Source organism: Vipera berus (genome assembly GCF_964194415.1).
Source record: "Vipera berus genome assembly, chromosome: 6".
NCBI lineage: Eukaryota > Metazoa > Chordata > Lepidosauria > Squamata > Viperidae > Vipera > Vipera berus.
The window spans coordinates 30,825,097-30,852,748 of record NC_138208.1 but is presented as its reverse complement, the minus strand read 5'-3'; the positions used below and the strand labels follow the sequence as shown (position 1 = coordinate 30,852,748).

The window sequence follows — 27,652 nt, the reverse complement described above, 5'->3', positions numbered from 1 at the left end:
AACAGTTTGACCCTTTTGGCCCTGATGAAGTGGACGGGGTCCTCAATGATGTCAGAGCTGCCACCTGTTAGTTAAATCTTTGTCCCTCCTGGATGGCAAAAGCCTCCAGGATGAAGACTAGCAGGAGGGTCCAGGCAGTGATCAATATTTCACTAGAGGAGGAGAGATTTCTGGAGGCTTTTAAGGGGGTGTGGTTTGCCCCCTCCTTAAAAAAAATCACTGCCACCTGCATGGACTCCTTTCATCCAGTTTCCAACCTCCCATTTTTGGGGAAGGTTGTGCAAAAGGTGGTGGTTTGGCAGCTTCAGAGGGTCCTGGATGAAACAGATTATTTGGACCCCTTTTAGTCAGGATTCAGACCCGGTTATGGGAATGAAATGGCATTGGTTGTGCTTGTCGATGATCTTTGGCTAGACCCTGATGGGGTAGTGCATCCACACACTCCTTGACCTCTCAGCAGCTTTCAATACCATCAAACATGGTGTCATTTTGGGTCTGCTATGGGGACTCGTGCTGGGCAACAGAGCTTTGCACTGGTTTGGCTCCTTTATCCAAGGCTAGTCCCAATTGGTGTTAAGAGAGAATGAGAAGTCCAACCCTTGGCCACTATCTTGTGGCATGCCACAGGGCTCAGTACTCTCTTCACTCCTTTTTAACATGTACATGAAACTGCTGGGTGAGATCATCTATCACTAGGACTTGAGGTATCTGCAGTATGCTGATGATACCCAACTCTATATTTCCACTCCTGGTGACTCAAGTGACGCTGTCACAATATTTGGAGGCTGTGGGAGCCTGAATGGGAGACAACAGGCTTCAACTGAACCCTGGCAAAACCAAATGGCTTTGGGTACATGGGGCCCTGAGATGAGGACTTTGTCATTTTTTTTACCTTGGATGGGGTGGTACTACCCCAGACAAATCTGGTCTGCAACTTGGGGTTCTCCTTGACTTGTGACTCTTGTTTGAAGAGCAGGCGGCAGTCACGGCTAGGAGAGGCTTTGCAGAACTTTGAATTGTGTGCTAGTTGCAGTCTTTTTCTGGATCAGGAGTCCCTGAACTCATTTGTTTAGGCCCTAGTCATTTCATGGTTAGAATATTATAATGCACTGTACATGAGGTTACCCTTGAAGAGCATTCAGAAGCTGCAGCTGGTGTGGGCAGTTCTTGGGGCTTGAAGAATGGCTCCATGAGTGTATTGGCTGCCAGTCTGCTTCTGGGTGCAATTCAAGTTGTTGGTAATGATCTTTAAAGCCTTTCATAGCATAGGTCCAGGCTACTTGAGGTACTGTCTCATCCCACTGGGATTGACCCATCCCACCTGTTGTGTACTGGGTTCGTTGCTTGAGCGAAGAGATGAGGTGAGTGAGTTCAGTCAGAAACAACCTTTTATTGCTTGCAGGAACTGAACTAGGAAACAGGGCTGCGAATGCAGCTATTTATACCCTCGTCTCTAGGTGGCGGCCAATAGGTTTAAAGCAACCTATTGCTGCCCTAGAAGCAGCCAATGGCAGTGCTGGAGACGGGTTGTCTGAGGAGCTGGGAGGCGTTAGCTGCTCCCTGCTTAAGCAACCTTCCAGCATCAAACCCACATGATGCACTTAGTAAAACAAAGCCCAATACATTACACCCCTCCCCCCTAGAATGTACACACATTACAGCAACAAAAGAAATAAGTACAGCAATTACAGAGTTTACAAGAATACAAAATAGTAATATGCATTGTGTACAGCATTGTTCCACATATTTGCTAATACAGAGGCTTTTCTGAACTAGCAGCAATTTTAGTGACAAACACAACATTACAGCACAATTATTTTAAGACAAAATCCTGTAAGTATGCAGGAGGTTTGTGAACCCTTGTAGATCACCTGGGGGATCCCGGCAGTTCCCAGTCTACCAGCTTGCCCGCCAGGCTGGGTAGACCAGGGTCCTTGAGTCCAAGAGAGTCTGGCTGACTCAAATTTCTCTGGCTGGCCATTCCAGGTCAGCCCACCCCAGAGTCCATTGTTTGCGTAGAGTTAGCAAAGTGGCTGTATTGTTCGGGTTGACTTTCCCCATCAGACAACCCATGTTGCACTCCTGGGCTTTGCCCCTCTATGACCACCTCCCCATTGCTCTGACTGCTAGGGTCCTCAGAGCATGTGAATTGTTCGGCCTGGCTGCCGGTTTGAGGTCCTTGAATTGGACCTGGAACAAAGTCCTTGCTTTGTGGCCATTCTGGAAATTCCTCAGCTGATCAATATGGTGGCGAACAACTCGCCCGCCATCTAGGGCCACTTCGTATGAGAGAGGGCCTGAGGTTTTAGTGATTTTGCCTGGCACCCACAAGTTCCCATGCCCATAGTTCCGGGCCCACACCCCATCACCCACTTGCAACCCACTCAGAGGTCTTGGGTGAGAAGCGTCTGCTGCCCCCTTGTCTGCGTGCAACCTGTCCAGTTTCGTGATTAGTCGCCTTCCCCAACGCAGCTCTGCTAAGCTTTGGCCAGTTGCCATGTATGGCGTGGTATGCTGGCAGAGCAAAAAATCAGCCAGTCTGTGGTGCCAATCCCCAGTCACTATGCGCTTCAGTGACTCCTTTGTAGTGTGCACTATTCGTTCAGCTTGCCCATTGCTAGACAGATGAAATGGAGCCGATGTCGCATGCCTAATGAGGTTAGTCCTCAAGAAGGCCTGAAATTCTGCCACTGCGAACTGGGCCCCTATATCAGACACTACGATGTCCAGCAGCCCATGCATTGCAAAGAGATTCCTAAGCACCTGGATGGTCCTAGCAGTAGTCATATTCACGATTGGAATAGCTTCCAGCCATTTAGAGTGGCTTTCAACCACCATAAAAAATAGCTGTCCCTGAAAGGGCCCAGCGAAGTTGATATGAATCCTTGACCAGGGAGTGTGTGTCTCCTCCCATCTATGGACAGGAGCATGTGGCATTTCCGGCCTAGACTGCTGACATGTGTAACACCCGTGTAGTTGAGCTTCAATGGCTTTATCTAACCCTGGCCACCATAAATAGCTTCGTGCCAATGGTTTCATCTGAACAATACCCGGATGACCTTCATGAAGTGATTGCAGTACCCTGTCCCTTAATGAAGTGGGGACAATGACCCTACTCCCCCATAGGATACAACCCTTGTGAGCTGAGAGCTCATGTCTACATGTGAAGTAGCTCTGGAACTCGGGTCCAGTACAGTTTTCCAGCCCCCCCTCATGTGAACCCAGTTCCAGAGCTACTTCACATGTAGACACTTGTTTTTCTTAAGTTTAAGGCCCACTTCGTGAAGCCATTGAAGGACAGCTCTGAGCCTCCTTGCAAGCACCTCAGTGGACTCACCGGCGATGAGCACATTGTCAAAATAGGGGCAGACCCCTGGAATTCCCTTAAGCGTGCGCTCCATAATGCCTTGAAAAATGCCAGGGGCTACGCTAACCCCTAATTGCAGGCATTTTACTTTAAAAGCCCCTCTGTGAGTTACAATAGTCTGTGCCATGGCTGTGGCCTCATCCACAGGAAGCTTTTGGTAAGCCTGAGCCAAATCTAACTGTGAAAACTGTACCCCCTTGTAGTGATGCCAGGATGTGGCTCACTACTGGCACTGGGTACGCATGCTGTTTGAGTGCATGATTAATTGTGCACTTGTAATCAGCACAAATTCTGACCTCTCCATTGGCTTTTAGTGGCATGACAATTGGGGTTTCCCATTCACCCCATCAATGGGCTGTAGTACCCCCTGTTCGACAAGCTTATCCAATTCAGCGTCTATCTTGTGTTTAAGCACAAATGAGACTCTACGAGGTTTAATCCTGACCGGAATTACAGTAGGATCTAGTTTAAATGTTATTGGCGGACCCTTGTAAGTCCCTAGACCTGAGTCAAACACATTTGCGAACTCCTAGCATACTGCCACTAGACTCGCAACTTGCATACGGTTGATACCGGTGACTTGGATGCCTAATGCATCAAACCAATCGAGGCCGATCAGGCTCATTCGCTGACCCCCTACTACGACAATGTCCAGGTGCCCAGAAAACCCCTTAAATTTGACGGCCAGTGTGGCCTCGCCTTTGACTACGACTCTAGTATTCTGAAAGTCTGTCAGGATAATGTCAGATGGCCTGAGCTTGGCCCATCTCTTGCTGTGATTGCAGATGAAATTGAATGTTTCAAGTGATATGTTTCAATTTGTGGAGTCCCTCAGGGGTCGGTTCTCTCGCCTCTCCTGTTCAACATCTATATGAAGCCGCTGGGCGAGATCATTCGTGGCTTCGGGGTGGGGTATCACCAGTACGCTGATGATACCCAACTTTTTCTTTCCACCCCGAACCAACCCAGTGATGCCCTCGCCGTGATGTCCCGGTGCCTGGAGGCGGTTCAGGTCTGGATGGGGAGAAACAGGCTTCGTCTCAATCCCGCCAAGACTGAGTGGCTGTGCATATCGGCATCTCGGGTTAACCAAGTTATTCCACCTCTAACGATGGGGGGTGAGGTGTTACCCCCCATTGATAGGGCTCGCAACTTGGGCGTCCTCCTGGATTCACGGCTCAATTTTGAAGATCATATAGGAGCCGTGACCAGGGGGGCTTTTGCACAGGTTCGCCTGGTGCGCCAGTTGCGTCCCTATCTGGACCGAGACGCCCTACGCACAGTTACTCATGCGCTTGTGACCTCCCGTTTGGACTACTGTAACGCTCTCTACATGGGGCTGCCCTTGAAGACCACTCGGAGGCTTCAACTGGTGCAGAATGCGGCCGCGCGAGTTGTAATGGGGGTTTCCCGATACTCCCATGTAACACCTCTACTCCGCGAGCTGCATTGGCTTCCGGTTGCCCTCCGGGTGAAATTCAAGGTGCTGGTTATCACCTATAAAGCCCTACATGGCCTGGGTCCGGGGTATTTGAGGGAACACCTGCTGCCGGCATCAAACGCCCTTCGCCCAGTGCGCTCCCACAGGGAGGGTCTGCTCAGGGTCCCGCCGGTAAGAGATTGCCGGCGGGTGACACCCAGGGATAGGGCCTTCTCAGTGGGGGCGCCTGCCCTCTGGAACCAGCTGCCGGTGGAGCTGAGGACTGCTCCCGACCTCCGATCATTCCGCCGGGGCCTGAAGACCTGGCTCTTTGAGCTCTCGGGCCCAGGCTGAGGAGACATTCATTTTAATTGGGGTTTTTAATAGTACAGGGTTGATTTAATATTTTTTTAAAATTGGGTTTTAACTTTTGTATGGTTGATTTTTAACTCCCTGTAAACCGCCCTGAGTCCTCAGGGAAAGGGCGGTATATAAATGCAATAAAAATAAATAAATAAAAATAAATATAATGGACACGGCTGAGCCCGTGTCAAGCTCTATCTTGCAAGGGACCCCTTGCAGCTCGACCTGAAGTCGAAATTTCAGCTTAATGGGGCAGCGAGCTCCCGTGTGGCAAACACTACTACAGCTGGAGCAAAACCCTACGCTAAACTGCCCTGGGGCCCTGGTACCTCTCATGATTGGAATGTCCAACTGGCAATTCGATTGTCGGTCCTTCTGGTGACCTCTGCAGACAGATGCAATGTGGCCGGTCTTCCCACAGGCCCAGCACATGACTGTCTGGAACCTACAGTCCATGCGTTGGTGGCGGCCGCCACACCCTGGGCACCTAAGGAAGGGATCTGCCTTGTAAGTTGTCCCTTGTTGCTTGGAAGCAACATACCTCCTTCAATTATATTGCATATAATTTTTTTTTAAAGTGAAATAAGCTTGAAAACTTAAACAGGGCACTTACTTTTCTTTAAAAAATGAATGTTCTGTTCAATCAACTATTTGGTAAGCCTAGTAAGAAACGTAGGTGCTTATATTTTTTTTCCCTAGGACTGTAAGATATTTATGAAGATATAGGTGTAGAAATTGCAAGTTGCTTTATCAAGCAGAATATTTTCCCTGTATAAGTAAATAATGACTTGCTAAATATATTGTCATACATAGCGTCTTCTCTTTAATAAAGTTTAACCCAAGCAAATTTATACTAATTACATTTGTATTTTATTTGCATTCTTTCATCTATACTTCTCAATTTTTCAATTCTATATCCTTTGCCTTTTTGCATTGCTCATCCAGAAATGCATTCATAGGCTATACATGTTGAAAGGTAAACATAATGTTATCTGTTTTCATTGACAATACCCAAATGTTATTACCCAAATGGATTAACATTTGTGCTCTTATCATGTCAAGGAGAGGTAAGGGGAAAGGCATATGAGTAAAAGTCAAAATTACATTATGTCACATATATCATATGAATTTGTCATTATAATTAGTACCATTTTGTAGCAGCATCATGATACATGTGATATTACTTTACTCTTATTATAGGTATCCATGATTAGCTCTTTTATAAAAGAAGTGTTAAATTTGTTCCCCTTGTCATTGTACATTTGTGCACCCTTTTCTTGTGTCTCTGATTATATCTTATAGTCAGGACCAAGACTGCTCAGTTACATTTCCCAAGCCTTGGTGGAGCAGTGGGCTAATGCCTCCTTAAGTAACACCAGCTGCCTGCAATTAGTGCAGGTTCGAGTCCCACCAGGCTCAAGGTTGACTCAGCCTTCCATCCTTCCGAGGTAGGTAAAATGAGGACCCAGATTCTTGGGGGCAATAAGCTGACTTTGTAATAATGCCGCTTGGGGGGGGGGCAAAAGCCCTAATAAGCAGGCATATACTGTACATAGAATGAAGGCTATCGCTAAGCACATTGATTTGTGCTTTAGATTGTAAGCCGCCCTGAGTCTTCGGAGAAGGGTGGGATATAAATGGGATTTTAAAAAAACTACTTTGCTGGGAATTTCATTTGGGAAATAGTGAAGTTTCTTGCAAGGTAGTTCTATTATGCCTGTTACAGCAGTTTAGATTTGGATTGGGTTTCCAATAACCAGCTTTCTGACATAAGAATTATGTTTACAGAACACACACACAGAGAAAGAGGCAGTAGGATTGAGAAGGTTATCAATGTCTACCTATTGTTCTATCTTTTTAATTATTTCTTCTTTTACTAGGCACCTTAATAATGAACATGCATTGGATGACCGAAGCACTGCTCAGTGTCGGGTGCAAATGCAGGTGGTCCAACAATTAGAAATACAGGTTCGAGAATATTTCCATATTCTAAATATATTTTTCCTTGAGAAAATTGTCTTAATTTTTTATGGAATTATATATACATGGGTTAACATTTATGAATGTGTTTTAATATCTATTTGTATGTTTTGAAATAAATTAAATTCTAAATACTAATTAACTATCCTAAGCAATGCAATTTAAACATCTACTCAGAAAAGAGCCACTGAATTCAAAGAGTATTTTTTTCTAAATAAGCACACATGAGTTTTGATTTCAGTTACGTTAAAAATTGGTTTTAGCTATCATTTTTTTAACGTTTATTGGTAATTGTACCTTTAGGAAATAGGATGTCTGTGGTGATAAGTCATTATGCAAATCTGGATTAATTTATTTTCTATAGCCATTGTATTTATATAAATTGTGAACACCTTCTAAAGCAACTATTCATAAATATAAACATAAACATAACATCATAAATATATGCCAATATCATCAATCTGCAACTAAACATTTAACCTTAACACTTCTCTGTACTATCTTCCATATTACGTTTCTGTACATTCTAGTGATGGTCAAAATTCTTGAAACCTTGTAGACAAGTCTTCATGATTCTTTGGAGAATCATAAGCCCATATTTTTAAAATCTAGAAATTTTACTCCTAATTCACATAATGGCTTTGATTTTGTTTTAGTTTTGATGGTTCTCAGTATAATGTACATTTGGGCATCTAAGAATAGTGTAGGTGCTCTCCGCTTTTAAAAAAACACCCTAACATTATCATTCTTAAAATGACTAATGAAAATCAGCTCTCAGAATCATCCTTTTACATATAGATTCAATAATTCAGGAGATGGGGTGAGAAGGGAAAGACAATTTGCTAGAAATTTTTCATTTAGTATAACTGGAGAGAACCCCACCAGACCCAGGGCATTTGATAGCTAACAACAGGAGCCAATAAAATAATAAAGACGTAAACGTGGGAATCAAATGTTTAGTTGAGGTAGAAAATTTCATAAATAATGTTTTAGACCAAAAGAAACTCTAACAGAATTATATTATTTTTAGTACAGATCAGTTAAACTGTAATCTATTTAAAACATGTCTTCTTTTATAGCCCTAAACAGTTATCATTTTACATTTTGTGCTCATTCTGCAAAAGTGATAGCTGTCATAGTATGGAAAAGTCTCATAATATAAACCTGGGTTGTATGGGTTTGGGGCTGTGGAGTTTTGTTTTAAAACAAGCATGGTTAACCTCTTTGGATTTCTGTTTTTGGCCTGCAAATTAAACAGTTGGAAATGAAATAACTGTAGTGACATGCTTTTCCATTTTATGTACGAGGACCTTGCTTTATTTACCCATCCAAATCCTCTCGCTCTGTGTGTGTATGCAATTATTGCAAACATGTCTATTTTATACTAATCAGTACCTTATTCTGAATCCAGCACAAAACACAAGGACAATTGTTTATTAGTTTGGCATGGAAAATAAGATTTTACACTAAAGTTTTAGAGTATTCATTTAATGCATTGTTTTAGTGTATTAAAGTTAATCTTACTTGGATAATGCTTTTAGGATTTTTATGTGTATGATACTATTTGGGCCTTTAAAAATTGAATGATCATTTATTTTTGCATTTTAGATACACAAATCTAAATATTGTTGAATACTATATTATAATATAGTATAACCAAAGGAGAGGGCTTCATATAATCCTGGTCCTTTTGTGAACCATGTTGAATGCTTTCTTGAAGAGCAATTTACATTTACAAATATGCTGTGATATAAAAGTCTCAATGGACTTTCTGCTTTCAAGGTGACCAATTATGAGTTTTTCCCTCCCCCCTCTTTTGTATTACTGTGGAAAAGTAAGGTCCATCAGTTGTAATGAGACCCAGAACAGTGTAGATGTCAGTTTAGTGGCAGAGTTCAACATTTCACACTGCCTGGTCCCTGTCACTCTATTGAATTAGATTGATTATGGTAGATTGCAGGGGGCACTAACTGAACCTCATGGGAATGGATGAAAAGTATAGAGAGTCTTGGCAGGCACCATGCTATGAGAACCCTTCACCTCTTCACAGCTGTTGGTGCTAGCCCATTGCTAATAGTGTCCATAAGACTGCAAAGAGACACTATGCGCCATCTAATTTACAGACCTAGTAACTTCCTACTGTTGAGTCAGTAATGACCTCAATTCTCTTATTGACAAAAAGATGAAGTATTATTTGTTTTCTCTGACCTTTTAAACATGACAAAACTATACAGCTTTCTTCTTTCTCTCTCCCCAGTCCTGAAAATCCAAGTTCCCTTTCCCTCTCTATAAACGTTTTCACTGACATAGGCTTTGATATGCAGGAACATTACTCCATAACAGTCTCCAAAGATAAGATGTATCGTATGAAATAAAATAGCTGTTATTAGTCATTTCTAAAATGCTTCTGATCTTACTCTTTCTTTAACAGCTTTCTAAAGAACGTGAACGTCTTCAGGCAATGATGAACCACTTGCACATGCGACCTTCGGAGCCCAAGCCATCTCCAAAACCTGTAAGTGCATATTGCTTTATAAACAGTAAATAGGTCTACAAAATGTAACAGACTAAGAAAATGAGCAATTTACCGACAGTTGGAAAACAATAAGCGTGATAAAAATATGGCAATAAAATGAAGGTAAAATGCAATCGCTTGTCAAATTGCACGTTTCCTTAAAAGTAATGCTATCTTTTACAAAATCTGTCCAATCTATGCCATAGGGACACTAAACAAAGTACACCTGTAAGTGCACAAATGACTCCCTTTCTGCTGAAGCTAGAAAGAATATCATTTTTGAAATAGACTCACAAATATTAAAAAGAAAGCTGTTTTGAAAGACCTGAAATTCAGTTGACTCAGAAGTACTAAACAAAAAGGCTATATAAATACATGGGTTAGTGTTGTAGTTTGCCCTATCATTTAAAATATCCATCAGAATAGGCATTGCATTTTGCAATATATTTGTCATTGGTGAGAATCAAATTGTTCATCTGATGTCATCAATGCCACAGTGATATCTCCTCCACTTTTGACAAAGATGTGAGTTACTGATATATCACTGCCTGTTTCTAAATTAGAACTGATAATGGAATAAAATATGGAAACTTTTTCAATAGCCTTCTAATATATTTGCAGGATATATATACATCTCAGTGTAAGTATGTCAGGCTACACCACTTCCATCATATAATTTGATAAAAATTAATTCTCGCGAGACTACATTGGAATACTGTGTCCATTTCTGATCACCATGATACAAAAAAGATATCCCTTCCAGATTTATGATTCTATGTTCTATGTAATCAATAATCTTTGAAAAAATAGAGAAAAACAGCATACAATTTTTAAAAAAGCATTCTTGTATATTACAGCCTCCTAAATATTCCTTAAAACAATGTATTTTTTTCCAGAACTGCACAAGACTTTGTTTTAAAGCATATTCTTAGGATTATCTGATATGGAGAGCAGAAATCAAGACCACAATTAACAATCACCAAAGAGTGATTCTTTGAACTTTTTCACCTCCAAACTGATTGCCCTGTGGTTCCTAACTTGGTGGTTGCCCCTGTCGATTTTCAGTGAGTGGTAGCATTTTTATATACAGTGCATTCAGAAAGTATTCAGACCCCCTTCACTTTTGTCAATTTTGTTATGCTGCACCTGAAATCCATTTTTTTCTCATTATTTTATTTATTTTTATTTTATTTTAATTCCATTTATATCCCGCCCTTCTCCGAAGACTCAGGGCGGCTTACAAGCTTAGCAGTAGCCTTCATTCTATGTATATGCCTGCTTATTAGGGCTTTCACACACACCCCAAGCGGCATTATTACAAAGTCAGCTTAATTGCCCCCAACAATCTGGGTCCTCATTTTACCTACCTCGGAAGGATGGAAGTCTGAGTCAACCTTGAGCCTGGTGGGATGCGAACCTGCACTAATTGCAGGCAGCTGGTGTTACTTAAGGAGGCATTAGCCCACTGCTCCACCAAGGCTCTTATTAATCAATACTCAATACTCCATAACGACAATGTGAAAACAGAATTTTAGAAATGCCTGTAAATTTACTAAAAAAAATTGAAATATCACATTGGCATAAGTAAACCCTTCACTCAGTACTTTGGTTGAAACACTGTTGGCAGCAGTTACAGCCTCGAGTCTTTTTAGGTATGACGTGACAAGCTTTGCACACCTGGATTGAAGGATTTTCTACCATTCTTCCTTGCAAATCTTCTCAAGCTCAATCAGGTTGGGTGGCAACCATCAGTGGACAGCCATTTTCAGGTTCTTAAAGAGATGTTCAATAGGATTCAAGTCAGGGCTCTGGCCAGGCCACTCTAGAACATTCAGAGTTATCCCTAAGCCATTCCTGTGTTGTCTTGGCTGTGTGGTTAGGATCATTGTCATGTTTGAAAGTTAACCTTCAGTCCAGTTCGAGATCTTGAATGCTGTGGAACAGGTTTTCATTGAAGATATTCCTATACTTTGCTCCATTTAGCTTTCCCTTAACCCTGACCAATCTTCCAGTCCCTGCTGCTGGAAAACACCCCCACAGCATGATATTTCCACCACCATGTTTCACTGTTGGGATGATATTGGGCAGGTGATGAGCGGTGCCTGCTTTCCTCCAGATATAACATTTAGAATTGTGGCCAAACAGTTCAATCTTGGTTTCATCATACCAGAGAATCTTGTTGCTCACAGTCTGAGAGTCCTTCAGGTACTTTTTTGCAAACTCCAAGCAGGCTTTAATGTGCTTTGCACTGAGAAGAGGCTTCCATTTAGCCACTCTGCCACAAGGCCTGGATCGTGGAGGGCTGCAGTGATGGTTGTCCTTCTGGAATTCTGTCCCATCTCCACACAAGCTCTCTGGAGCTCAGTCAGAGTGACCATTGGGTACTTGGTTACTTCTTTTACTAAGGCCCTTCTTCCCCGATTGCTCAATTTGACTGAACAACTAGTTCTTGGAAGAGTCCTGGTTGTGCCAAACTTCTTCCTTTTGAGAATTATGGAGGCCATTCTGCTCTTAGGAACCTTCAATGTAGCAGAACTTTTACTGTAGCCTTCCCCATATCTGTGCCTTGCAATAATCCTCTCTCTGAGCTCTGCAGGCTGTTCCTTTTACCTCATGGCTTTTGCTCTGTTACTGTATGCATTGTCAGCTGTGAGGTCTTCTATAGAGAGGTGTGTGCCTTTCCAAATCATGTCCAATCAATTTAATTTACCATAGGTGGATTCCAATCAAGGTATAGGAACATGGCAGCAACTATCAAGAGAAATAGGAGGCACTAGAGCAAAATTTCATGTGTTGCTGCAAAGGGACTGAATAATTGTGCCAATGTGATATTTTTTAAATAAATTTACAGACATTTCTAAACTTCTGTTTTCACTTTGTCATTATGAGTGTAGATTAATAAGAACAAATATTATTTTCAACAACTGTAGAATCAGGCTGCAACATACCAAAACTGACAAAAGTGAAGGGGTTCTAAATACTTTCTGAATGTACTGTATATATGTGGGTCTTAAACATTTGTGTTGTTTTCCATAATTGACTGTTTATTGCTTTAAGTATAAGTTTGCTCTATAGCACTAAATATGTGTGCTTTTACATTTTTTTCAAAGGATTGTTTTTGTTAGTTTTTAGTATCTTCACTTGGCTCCCAAGTATTACTTAACATTGTAGAAAATGCATGGGAAATATTTTTGCATTACAGAATTATTTTAATGTCAGTGAATTCATTACAAACTTTAGAACTATCCCATATTTACTGTTTTGACTCTCATTACAATCAAGTTATTTTTCTACTGTTTTCTATAGTATAAGATAGATATTCACATCACAGAGTAATTGTCTCATAAATCCATCAGGATCTGCAGCTTGTTCTTTTCCAATTAATTATTCAATCAGTAGTTTTTTTTAAAACTCCAGCAGCATGGTTACATCTACACTAATAAAGAATTTTCAGCCTATAATCCAAAACAGAATTTGAATGAATAATATAATTGAAGTATTACATTACATAAACTACACATGAAAGAATTGCTAATTGTGTTTGATGGTGGGCAATTAATACAGAATCTTAGATGAGCAATTTAAAGTGAAAGCACAGTTTAAAGTTCCCTTTGGAACTAGAGATATCTGAAGTAGTGAACTAATACTGTTGTCAAATTGGTTTGAGAGAAAAGTGGTCAATACCACACCCCCCAAAAAAAACCAAAAAAGCCCCTAAAATTTATACACTGTACAAAAGAAGCTTCAAAATTAATATGATAATAGAGATTTATGGTCTCGTGCAGTGGTTCAGTTAAGATGGCCCACATATTTGATAAATATTAATAGCATGAATTTATTACCAAGGAGAAATGAGTTCTGTTGGTTCATCACTGCACCCTTAACAGCTATCAGTACATGAACACAAGGTGCAACTGCAGTGTCTATTATATGACCCCATTTACTCTCTGAATGGTACTTCATTAAATGGTACCTTTTGGCCATGCTATGGATGGATGAAAATCAAAGTTATCAAGGCTGCGAGTCCAGAATAATGAGTTTTACCCAACCTTGAATATATTCAGATGAGCTGAGGTGGCTAAGTGATCATCCTAGGTTTTATATGCTTTTCTTTAATTAATAATAAATTCTATTTTATCACCTCACAGTTGCATGCCTACAAATATGTCATGCTTATTATTGCTGGCTAGAAGAATAACTTACCGTAACACTGTAAACATATAGGTTGACATATATGCTAACCCTAGCATTTCCAAACCTGTCTGTACTTAATCAATAGGTTTGTAGCATGTACAATCTTCCCATAGAACTTTATTTTATTTTCATTGTGATTAAAAAATTGAGGTGGGAAATAGTGGAATATCAATTTAAAGTAAATGTGTATGTATGTGTTTGTGTATTTGATAAATGAAATAAAATATACTATTGACATGTCAGTTTAGAATTTGTAGTAGTATATGTATTACATTACTACTCTGCTATGTAGTAGCAAGAATTCATATTGCTTTGATTTATACACTTACACAAAATCAAAGATTCTTTTGTACCTCTTGGACAGACTAAAACATTTCACCCGTGTACTGAAGACAGCAGTGAGCAAAATCATTCTATTTTCCTTCCTTCCTCTAACCCCATATGTATTTAACAAAGAAAAACAGTTTGTGACTTATAAGGAACAGATGCACTCGGGATGCCTTGAGGGTGCCAGTCGTTATTATTAGACTGCTAATGCTCTTCTGCTGGCTGCTGCCCATGAAAGCAGAACAATTAGCTAGCATATGTTAATTTTTGCTTCCCTAACAAATCTCTCTCCTGACTAGATGTGTAAAACAAATCCACAAAGAAAGATCAATTAAAGTTCTATGCCATTGAAAAGCAGTTTATCTTAAGTGTATTTGGGTTCTAAAAAGCAGGTATTACTAGTGTAAAAACCAAATCATCTCTGTTTAGTCCATCAAGGCACATCTACTGCCCAGCTTCTGTTCATTTCAGTGCTAGATAATGCATGAGATAATATCCCTATAGATAGTGCTCTTTCTATAATTTCAACAAGCCACCTTTCACTTCTACATATAGAATTATTGTAGCTTTGATGGGTATCAACCAAGGAGAAGGCAGAAATCGTTTGGTTACTGACATGATTATCCATTTTGCTAATTGGATGCTATTTATGACAAAAGATGTATGGTAAATATGACAGAGTTAATATGCATTTTTGATAATGAGTAGCAAGGCTTTTCTTGCTGAGGGGTGTAATGCAGGAAACACTGTTAAACAGCTTGCATATATTTTCACCTTCTTTCTTTTTTTCTCCCCACTGTGACATCCTCTTTCTAGGGTACATCAGCCATAAGTGACACTGTAATCATAAATTGAAAATGATACTTCCAGAGGAATTGGCAAACTTGACATTTCATTATATTTGTTAACACATGCCACAAATGATTGTTAGTGAAGAAATTCCATTTCCCTCTCTCCATCTCCAATCAGATTTAATTTGAAAATTTTCAGCCTCCTCTGGCTAATTTGCAATTAAGACAATTTTGTTTGAATATGTAGTAATGTCATTACCATTCCACAAAATTAGCAAGGAGACTAAAGGTCAGTGTAAAATTTTCCAGCTGGCTGGAGCCTCTCAGCTGAGATTTGGGGCTGAAGAAAGGAAATCCAGCAGCAGCACAATAGGAACTTATTTTGAGTCACTTTGGCCAAAATTACAAGCACCTCTGTGTTCTCATCCTGGGGCTTCAACTGGTGATAGCCTGCCCTGCAAAAGAACCTGTCAATAATAAACTACAGGATACTTTTACAGGGGTAGACTATTAGTCAAGTCTAGTAGGACTGGCAGAATAGTTCCGAGTAACATTAATTATATTTCTTATGATGCAGTTTCATCTTGTAATTAGCTGAGCTTGGTTTTTACCTCTTGCAGCTTATTAGTGGCTACACAACCATAGAAAGATTCTTTTCTCATCCATCAAACCATTTAAATGCTTCTTTCTACCTCTTTTTTTCTTCATGTATCTTCCTCTGGCTTCCTTCCTGGACCTCTGTAGTTAAATCTGGTGTCCAGTGTCACCATGTCAAAGAACATCTTGGAGACATCCCCTCAGAGTTTACCTCAAACACCTGCTACTCCAACAGCCCCAGTTACTCCAATTACCCAGGGACCCTCAGTCATCACCCCAGCCAGCGTACCCAGTGTGGGAGCCATTCGAAGGCGACATTCAGATAAATACAACATTCCCATGTCATCAGGTAAGCTCCTGTGGTTTAGTATCTTAAACATCCATAGAGGCATTTAGAGAACAAGATCTGGAAAGTCCAAGAAATGCTTTATTTTATTTAACACATAAAATCATGCTTAGTATCTGAACATCTGTCTATATGTGATTTCAGTGGAGAGTTTGCAGGTTTATCAATAATCATTGAAGGAAAATGATTACAGAGTTTGCTGACTGATTTTTAAATAGCTGTTATGACAATGATAGGGTTGGAATGAGGGTAAGAAACATGCCATGTCACATAAGAATATACTCTGATTAATAGATAAAAAATGGCCCCATGTTGGTAGTGAATGCTAATTTCAATGCAAATATTTCATAAATGTAAGTCAAGATGTTCTGAAGTGCAGCTAACACTTTTCATCAGTGCCATGGGTTATGTCTGTTCTCACTAATAACACCAAATGTTTCCATTTTTTAAACAGAAATTGCCCCAAACTATGAGTTTTATAAAAATGCAGATGTCAGACCGCCGTTTACTTATGCAACTCTCATAAGGCAGGTAAGGTGAAAGAGAAGTAACTTTTACTGATTACATTAGAACGTATAAAGGTGTGCTAGAGAACAGAGTACTGACTAAGCTTGTTAAACCATTATTTTGTATCAATCTGTATCTTGTCTCTCTCATTTCAGGCTATCATGGAATCAACTGACAGGCAGTTAACACTCAATGAAATTTATAGCTGGTTTACACGGACATTTGCCTATTTCAGGCGCAATGCAGCCACTTGGAAGGTAACATTTGTGTGTGTGTGTGTGTGTGTATGAAAGAGAATGTGTGTATCAGTGCCAGCTGTTTTAAAAGAATGTCTAGGCAAGTCCCTTACGATAGCACCAGGAACATTTATTTACATGACATAAGCAGATTAGTATCTGCTTCCCCTCTTTTTAACCTGCCTCTTGAATGGAATGAATTCCCTCTCTCAAAATGACAAGTGAAAGAATAATTTTACCTCTGATATAGTTTTCTAATTTGGTGCAATTAATAGCTGAGGCTTGGCAGAGAAATGAGGGCCTGACACACTAATTACAGTGTGAGCACTCAATCATCAACACCTTTCTTAGTCGCACCATATTACTTTTTCTCTTTCATATTATTGGCTAATTAGTTTGAAAAATGTCTATTTGCCTTGTGCAACAAATGGAGAGTGTAGGTTTTGTCTTGGTCTGTGCCTTTTGAACACATCATACCTCATCATACAGACTGAAGCTGCCACAGGACTGAGGGCCATGGCTACTCAGCTGGAACTAAAAGAAAAGAAAGTGAATATTATCCTGTCAGGCTATAAATGTAGTTTATTTACTTAGACAAAAGGGTTCATCCATATCCTTGTCCAAACAACTTTATTGTCTGGATCCTACTACAAGGATCAAAAAAAGGAGAAGAAGAATTGGGTGAGGGGGGGCGGTGTTGTCTGATTCTCTTTTGGGGGAAAGAGCAATGTCTTGAAAGATAAGAGCACTCAGCACAGATGAAGCAGACGTTTTATTTTCATTTCAAAAAGCAGTCAGAAACATCAATTAGCCATAAGCAATTTGGTACAAAAGAGAGAAATTGTTTGTAGCTCAGAAAAATAGAAGTAGCAAAGAACTCATCAGCATACTAAAATTTTAGTCTGTGAGATATGCCAAAATGAATTAATTTGGATTTAAAATGCAAATTTACCTAGCGAGTGATTGCAGATGTAGGAGTATAAGATTCAAAAAAGCTTTTAACTTACAAAATGCTTAGATGATATTAGTTGTTACACTATGATATTACAATATTTTAAATGATGATAACTATTCTATTTATGCATATTATTTGGATGATATATTTTGTATAAAGAAAATATATAAAACATGTTTTTTCTGGTCTTTTTTATAAGTAATATTTATGTTTTAGATACATTTTTTTGTTATTCATTAAAGAATGTAGTGAATGCTCCATCATTTGATTTACTGAAAGAAATTTTAAAAGAAATGAAAGGTGATTTAATATCTTAGCTTGGTCTCATCTCTACAGCTTGGGGATCCAGCAAAACCCATTCTGAACAGCTTATTAGTTCTAACTATATCGCATGCATAATAAAACTGCTCATTTGCTCATTAATATTAAAATTATCATATTCAGAGCCATGGGCATTAAGATCAATCAAATCCTTGGATTTCAGGTCAGATGCTATTTTACTATCTGCTTATGCTTCCTTAAAAAAAAAGAATTCTTCTTTTAAAGCCAGCCAGAAGCATATCTTTGTGCAAATAGAAAGAAATCTTCATCAAAATTACTTTGTTTTATATTCGTAAAATGAGAATTAGGTCATTACATGGCTGTACTTGCCAGTTTACTTTAACAGAAAGAAATATTTGCTGAAACCTGTAATCTACTTTTTAGGGAAACAATTCTCTGCAAATTCCTCAGTCTGCTTATTTATTGATTGACATTTTTAAAATTTCAGAATGATATAATTTATTTTTTAAAATATAAATTGTTGTATAGAAAGCTACCACCCATTAAATACAATCATTTCAAGTATTTTCTCATTCAAAGGCTTACACTAGCATATTTTACTCTGTTATACTACATAATATTTTTAAAAGTTTATTGAGAAAATTTTCTGTTAAAAAATATCTAAGACATCCTATTATACAAGCATTTCAACTTGGATATGTCATCTAATAATACAGAATAAACAAAATCAGTCATTTCTTTATTATAGGGATGAAAAGAATGCCTTTGAGCTTATTTGCATAGAGCTTTGTGCAAAATTAACACTTGTCACTGTAGCCTTTTTAGCATTTTAATACCTCAAGCAGGACTGGTTCCTTTGGACATTTCAACCATCCCCAAATGCTTGATCAGGGACACAACAGAGCTGACCTAATTGTTCTGGCATTTTCAAAGATACTATAATTTGTACAGATATTGCAATTTAGACCAGTTCAGTGAAAGGAAGGGTTTGACACAGCTATTATTAAAATAGCCTGGAAGGCTCTGCTATCACAAAGTTCAAACTGCAGATTCTAATAATTTGTGTGTCGGGGGGGGGGGGTGGTTGCAGTATTTTATGTATTGAATTCCACACTCAAACTATATTCTCTCTCTCTCTCTCTCTGTGCTATGATTTAGAGAAAGAAGATTAAGTAATGGCATTGGCAGCTTTCTTAAATTGCATTAATTTTACTACCTCTCTTTCCCCACCCCCATTTCTTTTGTGTCTGATTTAGAATGCGGTACGACATAATCTTAGCCTGCACAAGTGTTTTGTTCGAGTAGAAAATGTTAAAGGAGCAGTATGGACAGTGGATGAAGTAGAGTATCAGAAAAGAAGGTCACAAAAGATAACAGGGTACGTGTGAGGTTTGGAGGATGGGTCTCCCCTTTCATTTTTCAGCTGAATTGTTTTGTTATGCTTCATTCCAAATGGTGCATATGAATGTCATAGCTCTCACACTCATATGGTTATGTTGCTACATTGATCTAGTGTAAATTATCACTAAATTTTCCAGATCATCTTTGCTCTGCTTTTCCAGCAAAATCCTAGGCTGATTTACTTGAAAATCTATTTAGTTCAGCTGGGCTTATTCCCAGGGAAATTTACATGATATTGCAACTGGAATATACCACATAGCTTGGGATAAAAGAAAACTGTTACACTTGGTAGGAACCTCTTATTTTCAATGTGAATGTAGTTCTTGATGTTGGCTTCTTTTTACACTAAACATTTGAACAAAGTCACAAGTCATTCAAGAAGACTTGGTTCTTTCTGTTGGCTTGCGGGTCAACAGGGGACCATCGCACTGGAGATGGTTGATGGATTAAAAGAAATCCTAGCTCCCTATCTTTTAATTGTAATGTTACTAATTCTAATAATTCTAATAAATAATTCTAATAAACAAAAATTAAAAATATTTATTTTAAACCATAAGTTATTAATCACAAAAATTACCTTCTTTCTGTGAGCAATATTTATAGAAAGATCTTACAGAATAATATTTGCATTATGTTCTGTTGTTTGCACCTTAAATGTAGAAACCTCTAAGTTTATTCATCTATATTAATTTGATATAATTAAATTACAGTTTATAGACTGCATGTGTAAGTATATAGAAAAGCTAATCAATTGACAGAAAAATTCTTTTTTTCTTTATCCCACCATTTAATGAATTCATTTTTGTGACAAAAGTCAATCACTTTTTCAAAGTGCTAGAACTTTCTGTCTTCCTCTGTAAAAAACGATCTGGTCACTCCATGTGGACAAGAGTGTGTGGGGGGTATTTTATTTTAAAATGGAATCTCACATTGGATAATCACATGTTCTGCTGTTGAAATATTGTAAGAGGAGGGAAGGAAAAGGAAAGGGTAAAGGAAGGAATGTTGTGACTCAACTCTTAAGTTAAAGTCTGTGACAAACATGTAGAAGAGTTTATTTCCTTATGTCCCTGCACATCACTCACACACACACAAACACATACCCAGTTCAGTCTTGCATGCATGTTGATAACTACAGTTCGACATTTTTAGCCAATTGAAACTATTATCAACAGATGCTTCTATGGAAGAAATAAAGTGGTGGTTCAAGTATTGATTGGGAACTCTCAGCCACAGAAACTCACTAAATAACTTGGGGCAATTACATTCTTTCAGCCCAATTTACTTCACAAGGCAGGACTTGGGTGCACTTGTTTTTGTTTATTTGTAGAAGAATCAGAGGCAAGAGTACTATATATGGCACTTGAGTTAATGGGAAAAGATGGGACTTAAACTAGTAGATAAATAAATGAGTTCATGTTAATTCTGTTCAACAGTGGAGAATCTATGCACTGTTTAGAACAGGGGTGTCAAACTCAATTTGATTGAGGGCCGCATCAGCATTGCGGTTGCCCTCAGGGGGCCGGGTGGGTGTGGCCTGGGTGGGTGTGGCCTAACTGGGTGGGCATGGCCAGCTCTACATCGTTGGCATCAAGGGTGCCTATGGGGGCCTGGGCAGGAGTGGGACAGATCTGAGGGTCCCTGGCAGAAGGAGGGTCTCTGGGCCAGGGCCAAGGCAGTGGGGGCCGTTCCCTCACTGTTTCCAGGATGGCTTCGTGGGCCGCATGAAACCACTTCGCGGGCCGGATCTGGCCCCCGGGCCTTGTGTTTGACATGTCTGGTTTAGAACATCCTTTGTTTCACTGGACTTTTCTATAGGAGTACCCTATGAGTCCAATGACAATAGATCACTTAATACTTTAATATTGATCAATTATTGTGGATTAATACATTGACTTAACAATCAGTTGAAATTCCATCAATCCTGAGTTCTTTTTCTCTTTGATGTAAAAATTGTTGTGTTTCCATGCTGTATCAATTTCTCTTTGAAAAATTGTTTATTTTCAGAAGTCCAACGTTAGTGAAAAACATACCCACCAGTTTAGGTTATGGAGCAGCACTTAATGCAAGCTTACAGGTAAACCATTAAACCATTCATTTCTTCATATGACCACTTCCTTCTGTTTGCATGAAAGATAATTTTTGTATGAAAGATGATTCCATGTGCTAATGTTTAGTTGGGCATCTAGGGCATTGTTAATAGGTGGGTTAATCTCCCAAAGAAGTTGTATCACCTAGCACAGCAAGAAGTACCTGTTCTAATTCGCTTCATTTTTATGTAAAGAAGCAAGAAGGACACCCTGTGGCAAAATCTGGAACACTCTGTTTTATTGCAAATACTAGATTGATAGAAGCTTTTGCAAATGAATGTGAATATGCATTAATATTTATCCAGGCTGTCATGAATGATTTCATATCATAGTGTTAGAGAACATGGTGCTCATATAAAAAAAAGTTTAATTGTAAGATATAATTTTCATGCAGAAAAGGCAAATGTCAGAACTTTTTTCTTTGAATTAAGTTCTGGTCATTTTTTATTTTTTGATACAGGCTGGCAACAGAAACAAAATGTATGTTATATGTTAGGACATAAGGTTTAGGATTATTGTATTTTAGAGTCAGAAAGAGTTTGAAGGTAGAAGACATGGTGCATATCAGTGTCAAATATATTTAGTAGTTCCATTCAGCACTCCTAAGCATGTGTGTGTATATATATTCTCAGATATAGAAAAAAACAAAACAAATTTTTCTCTAGACATTTGTTTACTTGTATATACCTCAGTATGTATTAAGCACCCTAAGAATGCTATATCATCTCCACACTACTAGGCTGCACTGGCAGAAAGTAGTTTACCTTTGCTTGGTAATCCCGGATTAATAAACAACACATCCAGTGGCTTACTACAAGCAGCCCATGAAGATCTCAATGGTTCCTTGGAGCACATTGACAGCAATGGAAATAGCAGTCCAGGCTGTTCTCCACAGCCTCACATGTAAGTATCTTCCAGTATGGAAAAAAATAAATAAAAAGTCCTGCCTTGCTTAAGAATTTTCCAGAACAGGTAAGAATGTCCAGAAACTGGCCTACGGATAGGCCAGTGCTTCCCAAACCTCATTAAATTACCCTAAATTAGGTAAAAGTGGTTTTTCTTTGTATAATAACACATGAACCCTTATCAGCACAACAAAGACATTTAACTTGACTTAAAGATTGCTACCTATAAAATACATTTGAAAATCTCACAAAGTATTCCTTTTTAGATGAAAATGGCTGAAATTACCAATGATAATTTGTTGAAATGATATAAAGTTCATTCAGTGATATTGATTTTATAATACATGTAGTCCTCAAGTTACAACCATTCATTCAATGACCATTTGAAGTTACAACAGTGCTAAAGAAAAGAATTACTCAAAGTTCAATAAGATTTTCTGATAAGCAGTTTTATTTTTTATTTTATTTTTATTTTAATTCCATTTATATCCCGCCCTTCTCTGAAGACTCAGGGCGGCTTACAAGCTTAGCAGTAGCCTTCATTCTATGTATATGCCTGCTTGTTAGGGCTTTCACACACCCCCCCCCAAGCGGCATTATTACAAAGTCAGCTTAATTGCCCCCAACAATCTGGGTCCTCATTTTACCTACCTCGGAAGGATGAAAGGCTGAGTCAACCTTGAGCCTGGTGGGATGTGAACCTGCACTAATTGCAGGCAGCTGGTGTTACTTAAGGAGGCATTAGCCCACTGCTCCACCAAGGCTCTTATGTAACAAAGGAAAAGGTTTGGGAAGTACTGGAATAGGTGCTTCAATGCATGCTTAAGATTTCCATTGGGCAAATGCTTCTTATTCATTGCATGATAATACAACTTCATTTTTCAAATATGGATTCTTTTCCTAAGTTAAATCTGTAAATTCACAAAAGAATTCTAATCAGAAATACTTTAATTGTATTTTCAGGTCTGAAATATATGTATGGACTGTTACAGAAATACTATTCTTTTAAGAAACAAAAACATGCAATGCAAAGTTTAACTGTTACCCCAATTTTACATAGAAACTAATAAAGTGTAAGTGTTTTACTTTCTTGTAAATCACAGTAATTGCATATTCAACTTTAATTACTGGTGTGTCAGTATTGGCAAGGTTTATATGTTAAATTTTATGCAAGATTACAATTTCTATTAATATTTAGGAGCTAACTATATCATTAATTACTCCAAAAATTTTCCCTACAATGTTTTTAATGCAGCTCAGAGAGTAGTACTATTAAAAATTGATATATCGGGCTTTTCAGGAATGTGTTTAAAGCCTAAGAAATGTCTTGCCTTAATCACCACTGTAAAAAGTAGCAATATCTTGTTTAGTAAATAGCAAAACACATACCTTGGAGGTATTGATTTCCTGGTAATCTATATATTAATTAGTGCTATGACATCTAAGTAGACATAGATATAAATTTGCTGTAGGATTATTTACTTTTAAATATGCAATCATGTCCATAATAATACTGTATTTAACATGTACTACAATTCCTTTTATTATTTTTATCTCTAGCATATTATGTTCAATATTTATTATATGTGCAATGCTGAAATAGTAACTGCAAGCCACTATATTCGTTATATTTTCAAGGTGTGTATTTTCATTTGCCTTTATAGATTTTAAGTTTTATATTTTGTTTCCTGATTTGCCTTTTTATATAATGCATTACTTTAACAGATATATTTTACACTTTTAAGATGATCTGTTTCATTCACTACCACATATATTGTATCATCTTGAACAAATAAAATTAGTGTGCACAAAGAATGAGGGAAAATATTAATGTGCTTTACTGAATTCCAAACCACTAATTCCCCTTCCTCCTCTATGGAAGAATTTATGTTTTGGAAGCATGTTTAGATATATTCAATAATATAAAAGAAGCAATAAAAATTGAAGTAGGAAAAACGTGACTACAAGCTCTTGAGAATGGCAGTGCTATGAAACAAGTAAAGTGAGCAACCAGAGCAAAACTGTTATATTTTGTGATGTGTACAATCAACCATGCATTCAGTAGCTTGAAGCCTTTTACTTTTAATAATTCTCTGAGTGTATTAATGCTCTCTTTCTGCCTAAAATACCAAGAAAATAAAAATGTAATGAGCAAACAGGACTTAGATCATCTATCTAGTTTTTTCATTTACATGAAGCACAACTATTTATGTTTTATTTTTTTTCTATATAATGTCAAGTAGGGCATGGGTACCACATATGCCATGTGCAAAACACAGTTCTGTAAATTATGCAGAAAACTAATTTGAGAGTATGTTTACATCTAAAGCCTGCTGTAAATTAAGCCATTAATTTCCATTCTATCAATAAACTACTATATATAAAGAACCAAGTAAACCAAACATTCAATCTGGGAGGGAGAGAAGCTATCTGGCCTGAACATCTGGCTGACTGTGCGACAAACCATAATAATAACTCTACATGTGAGTTATTTTGGCATCAGGCACTGTTTAAATATAATTAAATATTTAAAAATGACTGGGAACTCCTAATAAATGATATTCTCAAAAAAATTGATTTATATTGGGTTAAAGCCAATACACTGATTTTCTAATTGCAGATAAGGCTATTATTAGACACTCATACAACAGATAAAATAAGGCTGACTTAGAATATAACTTTTGTCATGCACACATGACTTTGTATTTCTCTCAAAAAAAAATATAACATAGCAAAATATAAGGAATAGGATTCTCGTGGTATGCTATAGGAATACCATGGGAATCTGAATTCTTTATACCTTGGAAGTTTACCAAAAACAACAACAACAACCCCAAACCCTAAATCTGTAGTTTGCAAAGTTTTCTTTGCAAATATGTGCAGATTGATCTCTTGTGTACTGAGTCTAGTTGGATTCATATGCATCTTTAGTTCTTTGGACTGTACTCATGACTGCTTTTATCAGACAATGGCTGAAATCCTAAACAACAGGAATGAATGAGGCAGTTTCTCTATGAGTTAGAATGCTTGCTAAAGATGTCATCCTTTGAATTTCTGAGTTGTGGTCTCCATACCTGCCTTTTTCCTCTATGCACTTAGCCACAGTTTTTATTCTTCTCACAAAAAAAATGTCTTAATTTTGTTCTGAAAATTTGAAATATTTGTATGCTTACTGCTCTGAGTGTATTGTGTGAGCTGATGGCTATGTGGTGAAAAACTGTGTGGACAAAACTAAGAAATACTTATTAAAGGAACAGAACTTTCACTGAATTCCCAAATCTTCAAATAAATATTTTTCTAGTTCTATGCTGCCAATTCTCCATTTCTCTCTGGAGAAACTGAGGTCTAAATTGATTGCTAAAGGAAGGTGCTTTTCTTTGATCCTTTCTCATAATCCTGGTACAATGCTGATCTAGAATTTTTTGTACATTAGCCAAATGACAAGTTCTTCCCCACTTTCACCTTCGATTTGGCTTTGATGTTATCTAGATATCCTATAAACTAAAACAGAATGTGAGATAGAACCGTTTGTCATAGATATATTATTCATTCACCAAGGACAGAAGAGAGTTGGTAAAAGATTGTTCCAGAGTATGTTTTAGCACACAGTGGTTTTATCACTATTTTCTTAACTCCCAGGGCACTGACCCAGAAAACAGCAGTGAACTGTTTTCTGAAAGTATTCTTTATTGCCATGTTAATGTATATCATTCAGTGCCATATAGAATACTTCTATTCTGCTTTATTTTAGCTTCAATCTCTTGTGACAGCTGTGTGTGCATGTTTGCTACAGAAAAGGAAACTGGGAGTTGAAAAAATGTGTGGGGGAAAAAAGATGACAAATAATCTGAAAGATATGAACTCAAACAGTTATTTATCTTACATTTTGACTCTAGGCAAGAAAGATCTTACTTTGCATACTTTCAGTCATTTTTCCACCTTTTGTTTCAGCCGTTTTTCTCAACCTGTACCTTCTTTACAATTCCAACTTTCGATCCTATCCTTTTTTCTTGCAATTTGGTCAGCATAAAGATCAGGCTTTTCATATTTTCAAACTTTTTTCTTCTTTAAATTTTATTTCCAAAGAGAAGTGTGATTATTTTGCTCTTAAGGTCTTTTTGAGGTGCTTCAGTTTGAAACCAGTCTATTGTCAAATTGTTCCATATCTGATTATTCCAGTCCCCTACTGTTATGCTTTCACATTACTTACAGTAGGTTATCTATCATTTCAATTTCAATCTCTTTCATTCCCTTGTATTTTAAACTTCATATCATTTCTGTCATCCTGTCTTTGCATTTTTGTATTTCTGCTTTTTGTCCCATCTCATGATACTTTTGAATTTATTTGGAGGTTTGTTCTACTGTGTAAAGCTTCTGTGATGCAAAGTTCTTGTTCACTAGGTGAGATTTGGACATTGAATGTTATAAAATAAATCAAACACTTAAAGCTGTACCAAGCTTTGGAAGAATGATTGAAAATCATTTAATTGAGTCAGTGATGATACTGGTGCTTATACCATTTTTTAAATTCCTCACTCATCAGTACCATTTAATCCTACAGTGGTAATATATGAACAGATTTAAAATGCTGAAGTATTTAATTCTGTAATCTTTAAAGGCAAAGCAATGATTGAAACACTATCTACAGAGTAATGTATTGTATATGCTTTCTTGCTCAATTTAGTTTAAGACAGAAGATTGTTACATGCAGTCCTTATAAAATGCTACAGTTTTGTTTAATCTTTTCTATTATCTGATTCATGTAGGCTCTGTCTATCCAAGTGAACATTTCAGTTTTAAGACACTACCTGCCATTTCAAATTGACAAGCACAATGAACAAAAAGGTAGCATTCTATCTTCTTGAGGCATTTATTCTTTAAAGATTGCTCTTAAAGACCTGTATAGTTGCTAAAGTGAGTATTTGTGAAAAGGGGGAGAATCTCTGATTCAGACATTGAGTACTAGAAAGAGGAATAACGTCTCTCTCTGTGTGTAAAATTAGAATATTTCTTAAACTGTAAGGCATACAGTTTAAAGCTTCTTTCTTCCATTATGTATTCAAGTTGGATGGTGATTAATATTTATATCTTACTTATATGTAAGGGGGGGTGTTATAACATAATGTGTGTTATGTATATGTACACTTAGAGAGCAAGGAACTAAATTTCATGTTTAATGTGCGCCATTGTCACATAGTAAAAATGACAATAAAGGTTATCTATCTATCTACACAGTGCATTCAGAAATTATTCAGGCCCCCTTCACTTTTGTCAATTTTGTTACGCTGCAGCCGATTCTACAGTTTTTGAAAATACTTTTTTTCTCATTAATCTACTCAGTATCCCATAATGACAAAGTGAAAACAGAATTTTAGA

General features: G+C 37.9%; 1 protein-coding gene across 6 annotated transcripts in view; it reads left to right on the top strand.

Annotated features, from left to right (window-relative positions):
• The window catches only part of FOXP2 (forkhead box P2), a gene marked incomplete at both ends in the record, with an annotated part of 376,809 nt that overhangs the window by 302,536 nt on the left and 46,621 nt on the right, over nucleotides 1-27,652 (top strand). For all 6 annotated transcript variants that reach the window (XM_081330288.1, XM_081330287.1, XM_081330286.1 and 3 more), the window contains 8 exons: nucleotides 7,031-7,118; nucleotides 9,562-9,645; nucleotides 15,702-15,903; nucleotides 16,355-16,431; nucleotides 16,563-16,664; nucleotides 19,137-19,258; nucleotides 21,289-21,358; nucleotides 22,111-22,274. In XM_081330288.1, coding sequence (XP_081186414.1) covers nucleotides 7,031-7,118; nucleotides 9,562-9,645; nucleotides 15,702-15,903; nucleotides 16,355-16,431; nucleotides 16,563-16,664; nucleotides 19,137-19,258; nucleotides 21,289-21,358; nucleotides 22,111-22,274 — 909 coding nt within the window. The remainder of the gene's footprint in view (nucleotides 1-7,030; nucleotides 7,119-9,561; nucleotides 9,646-15,701; nucleotides 15,904-16,354; nucleotides 16,432-16,562; nucleotides 16,665-19,136; nucleotides 19,259-21,288; nucleotides 21,359-22,110; nucleotides 22,275-27,652) is intronic.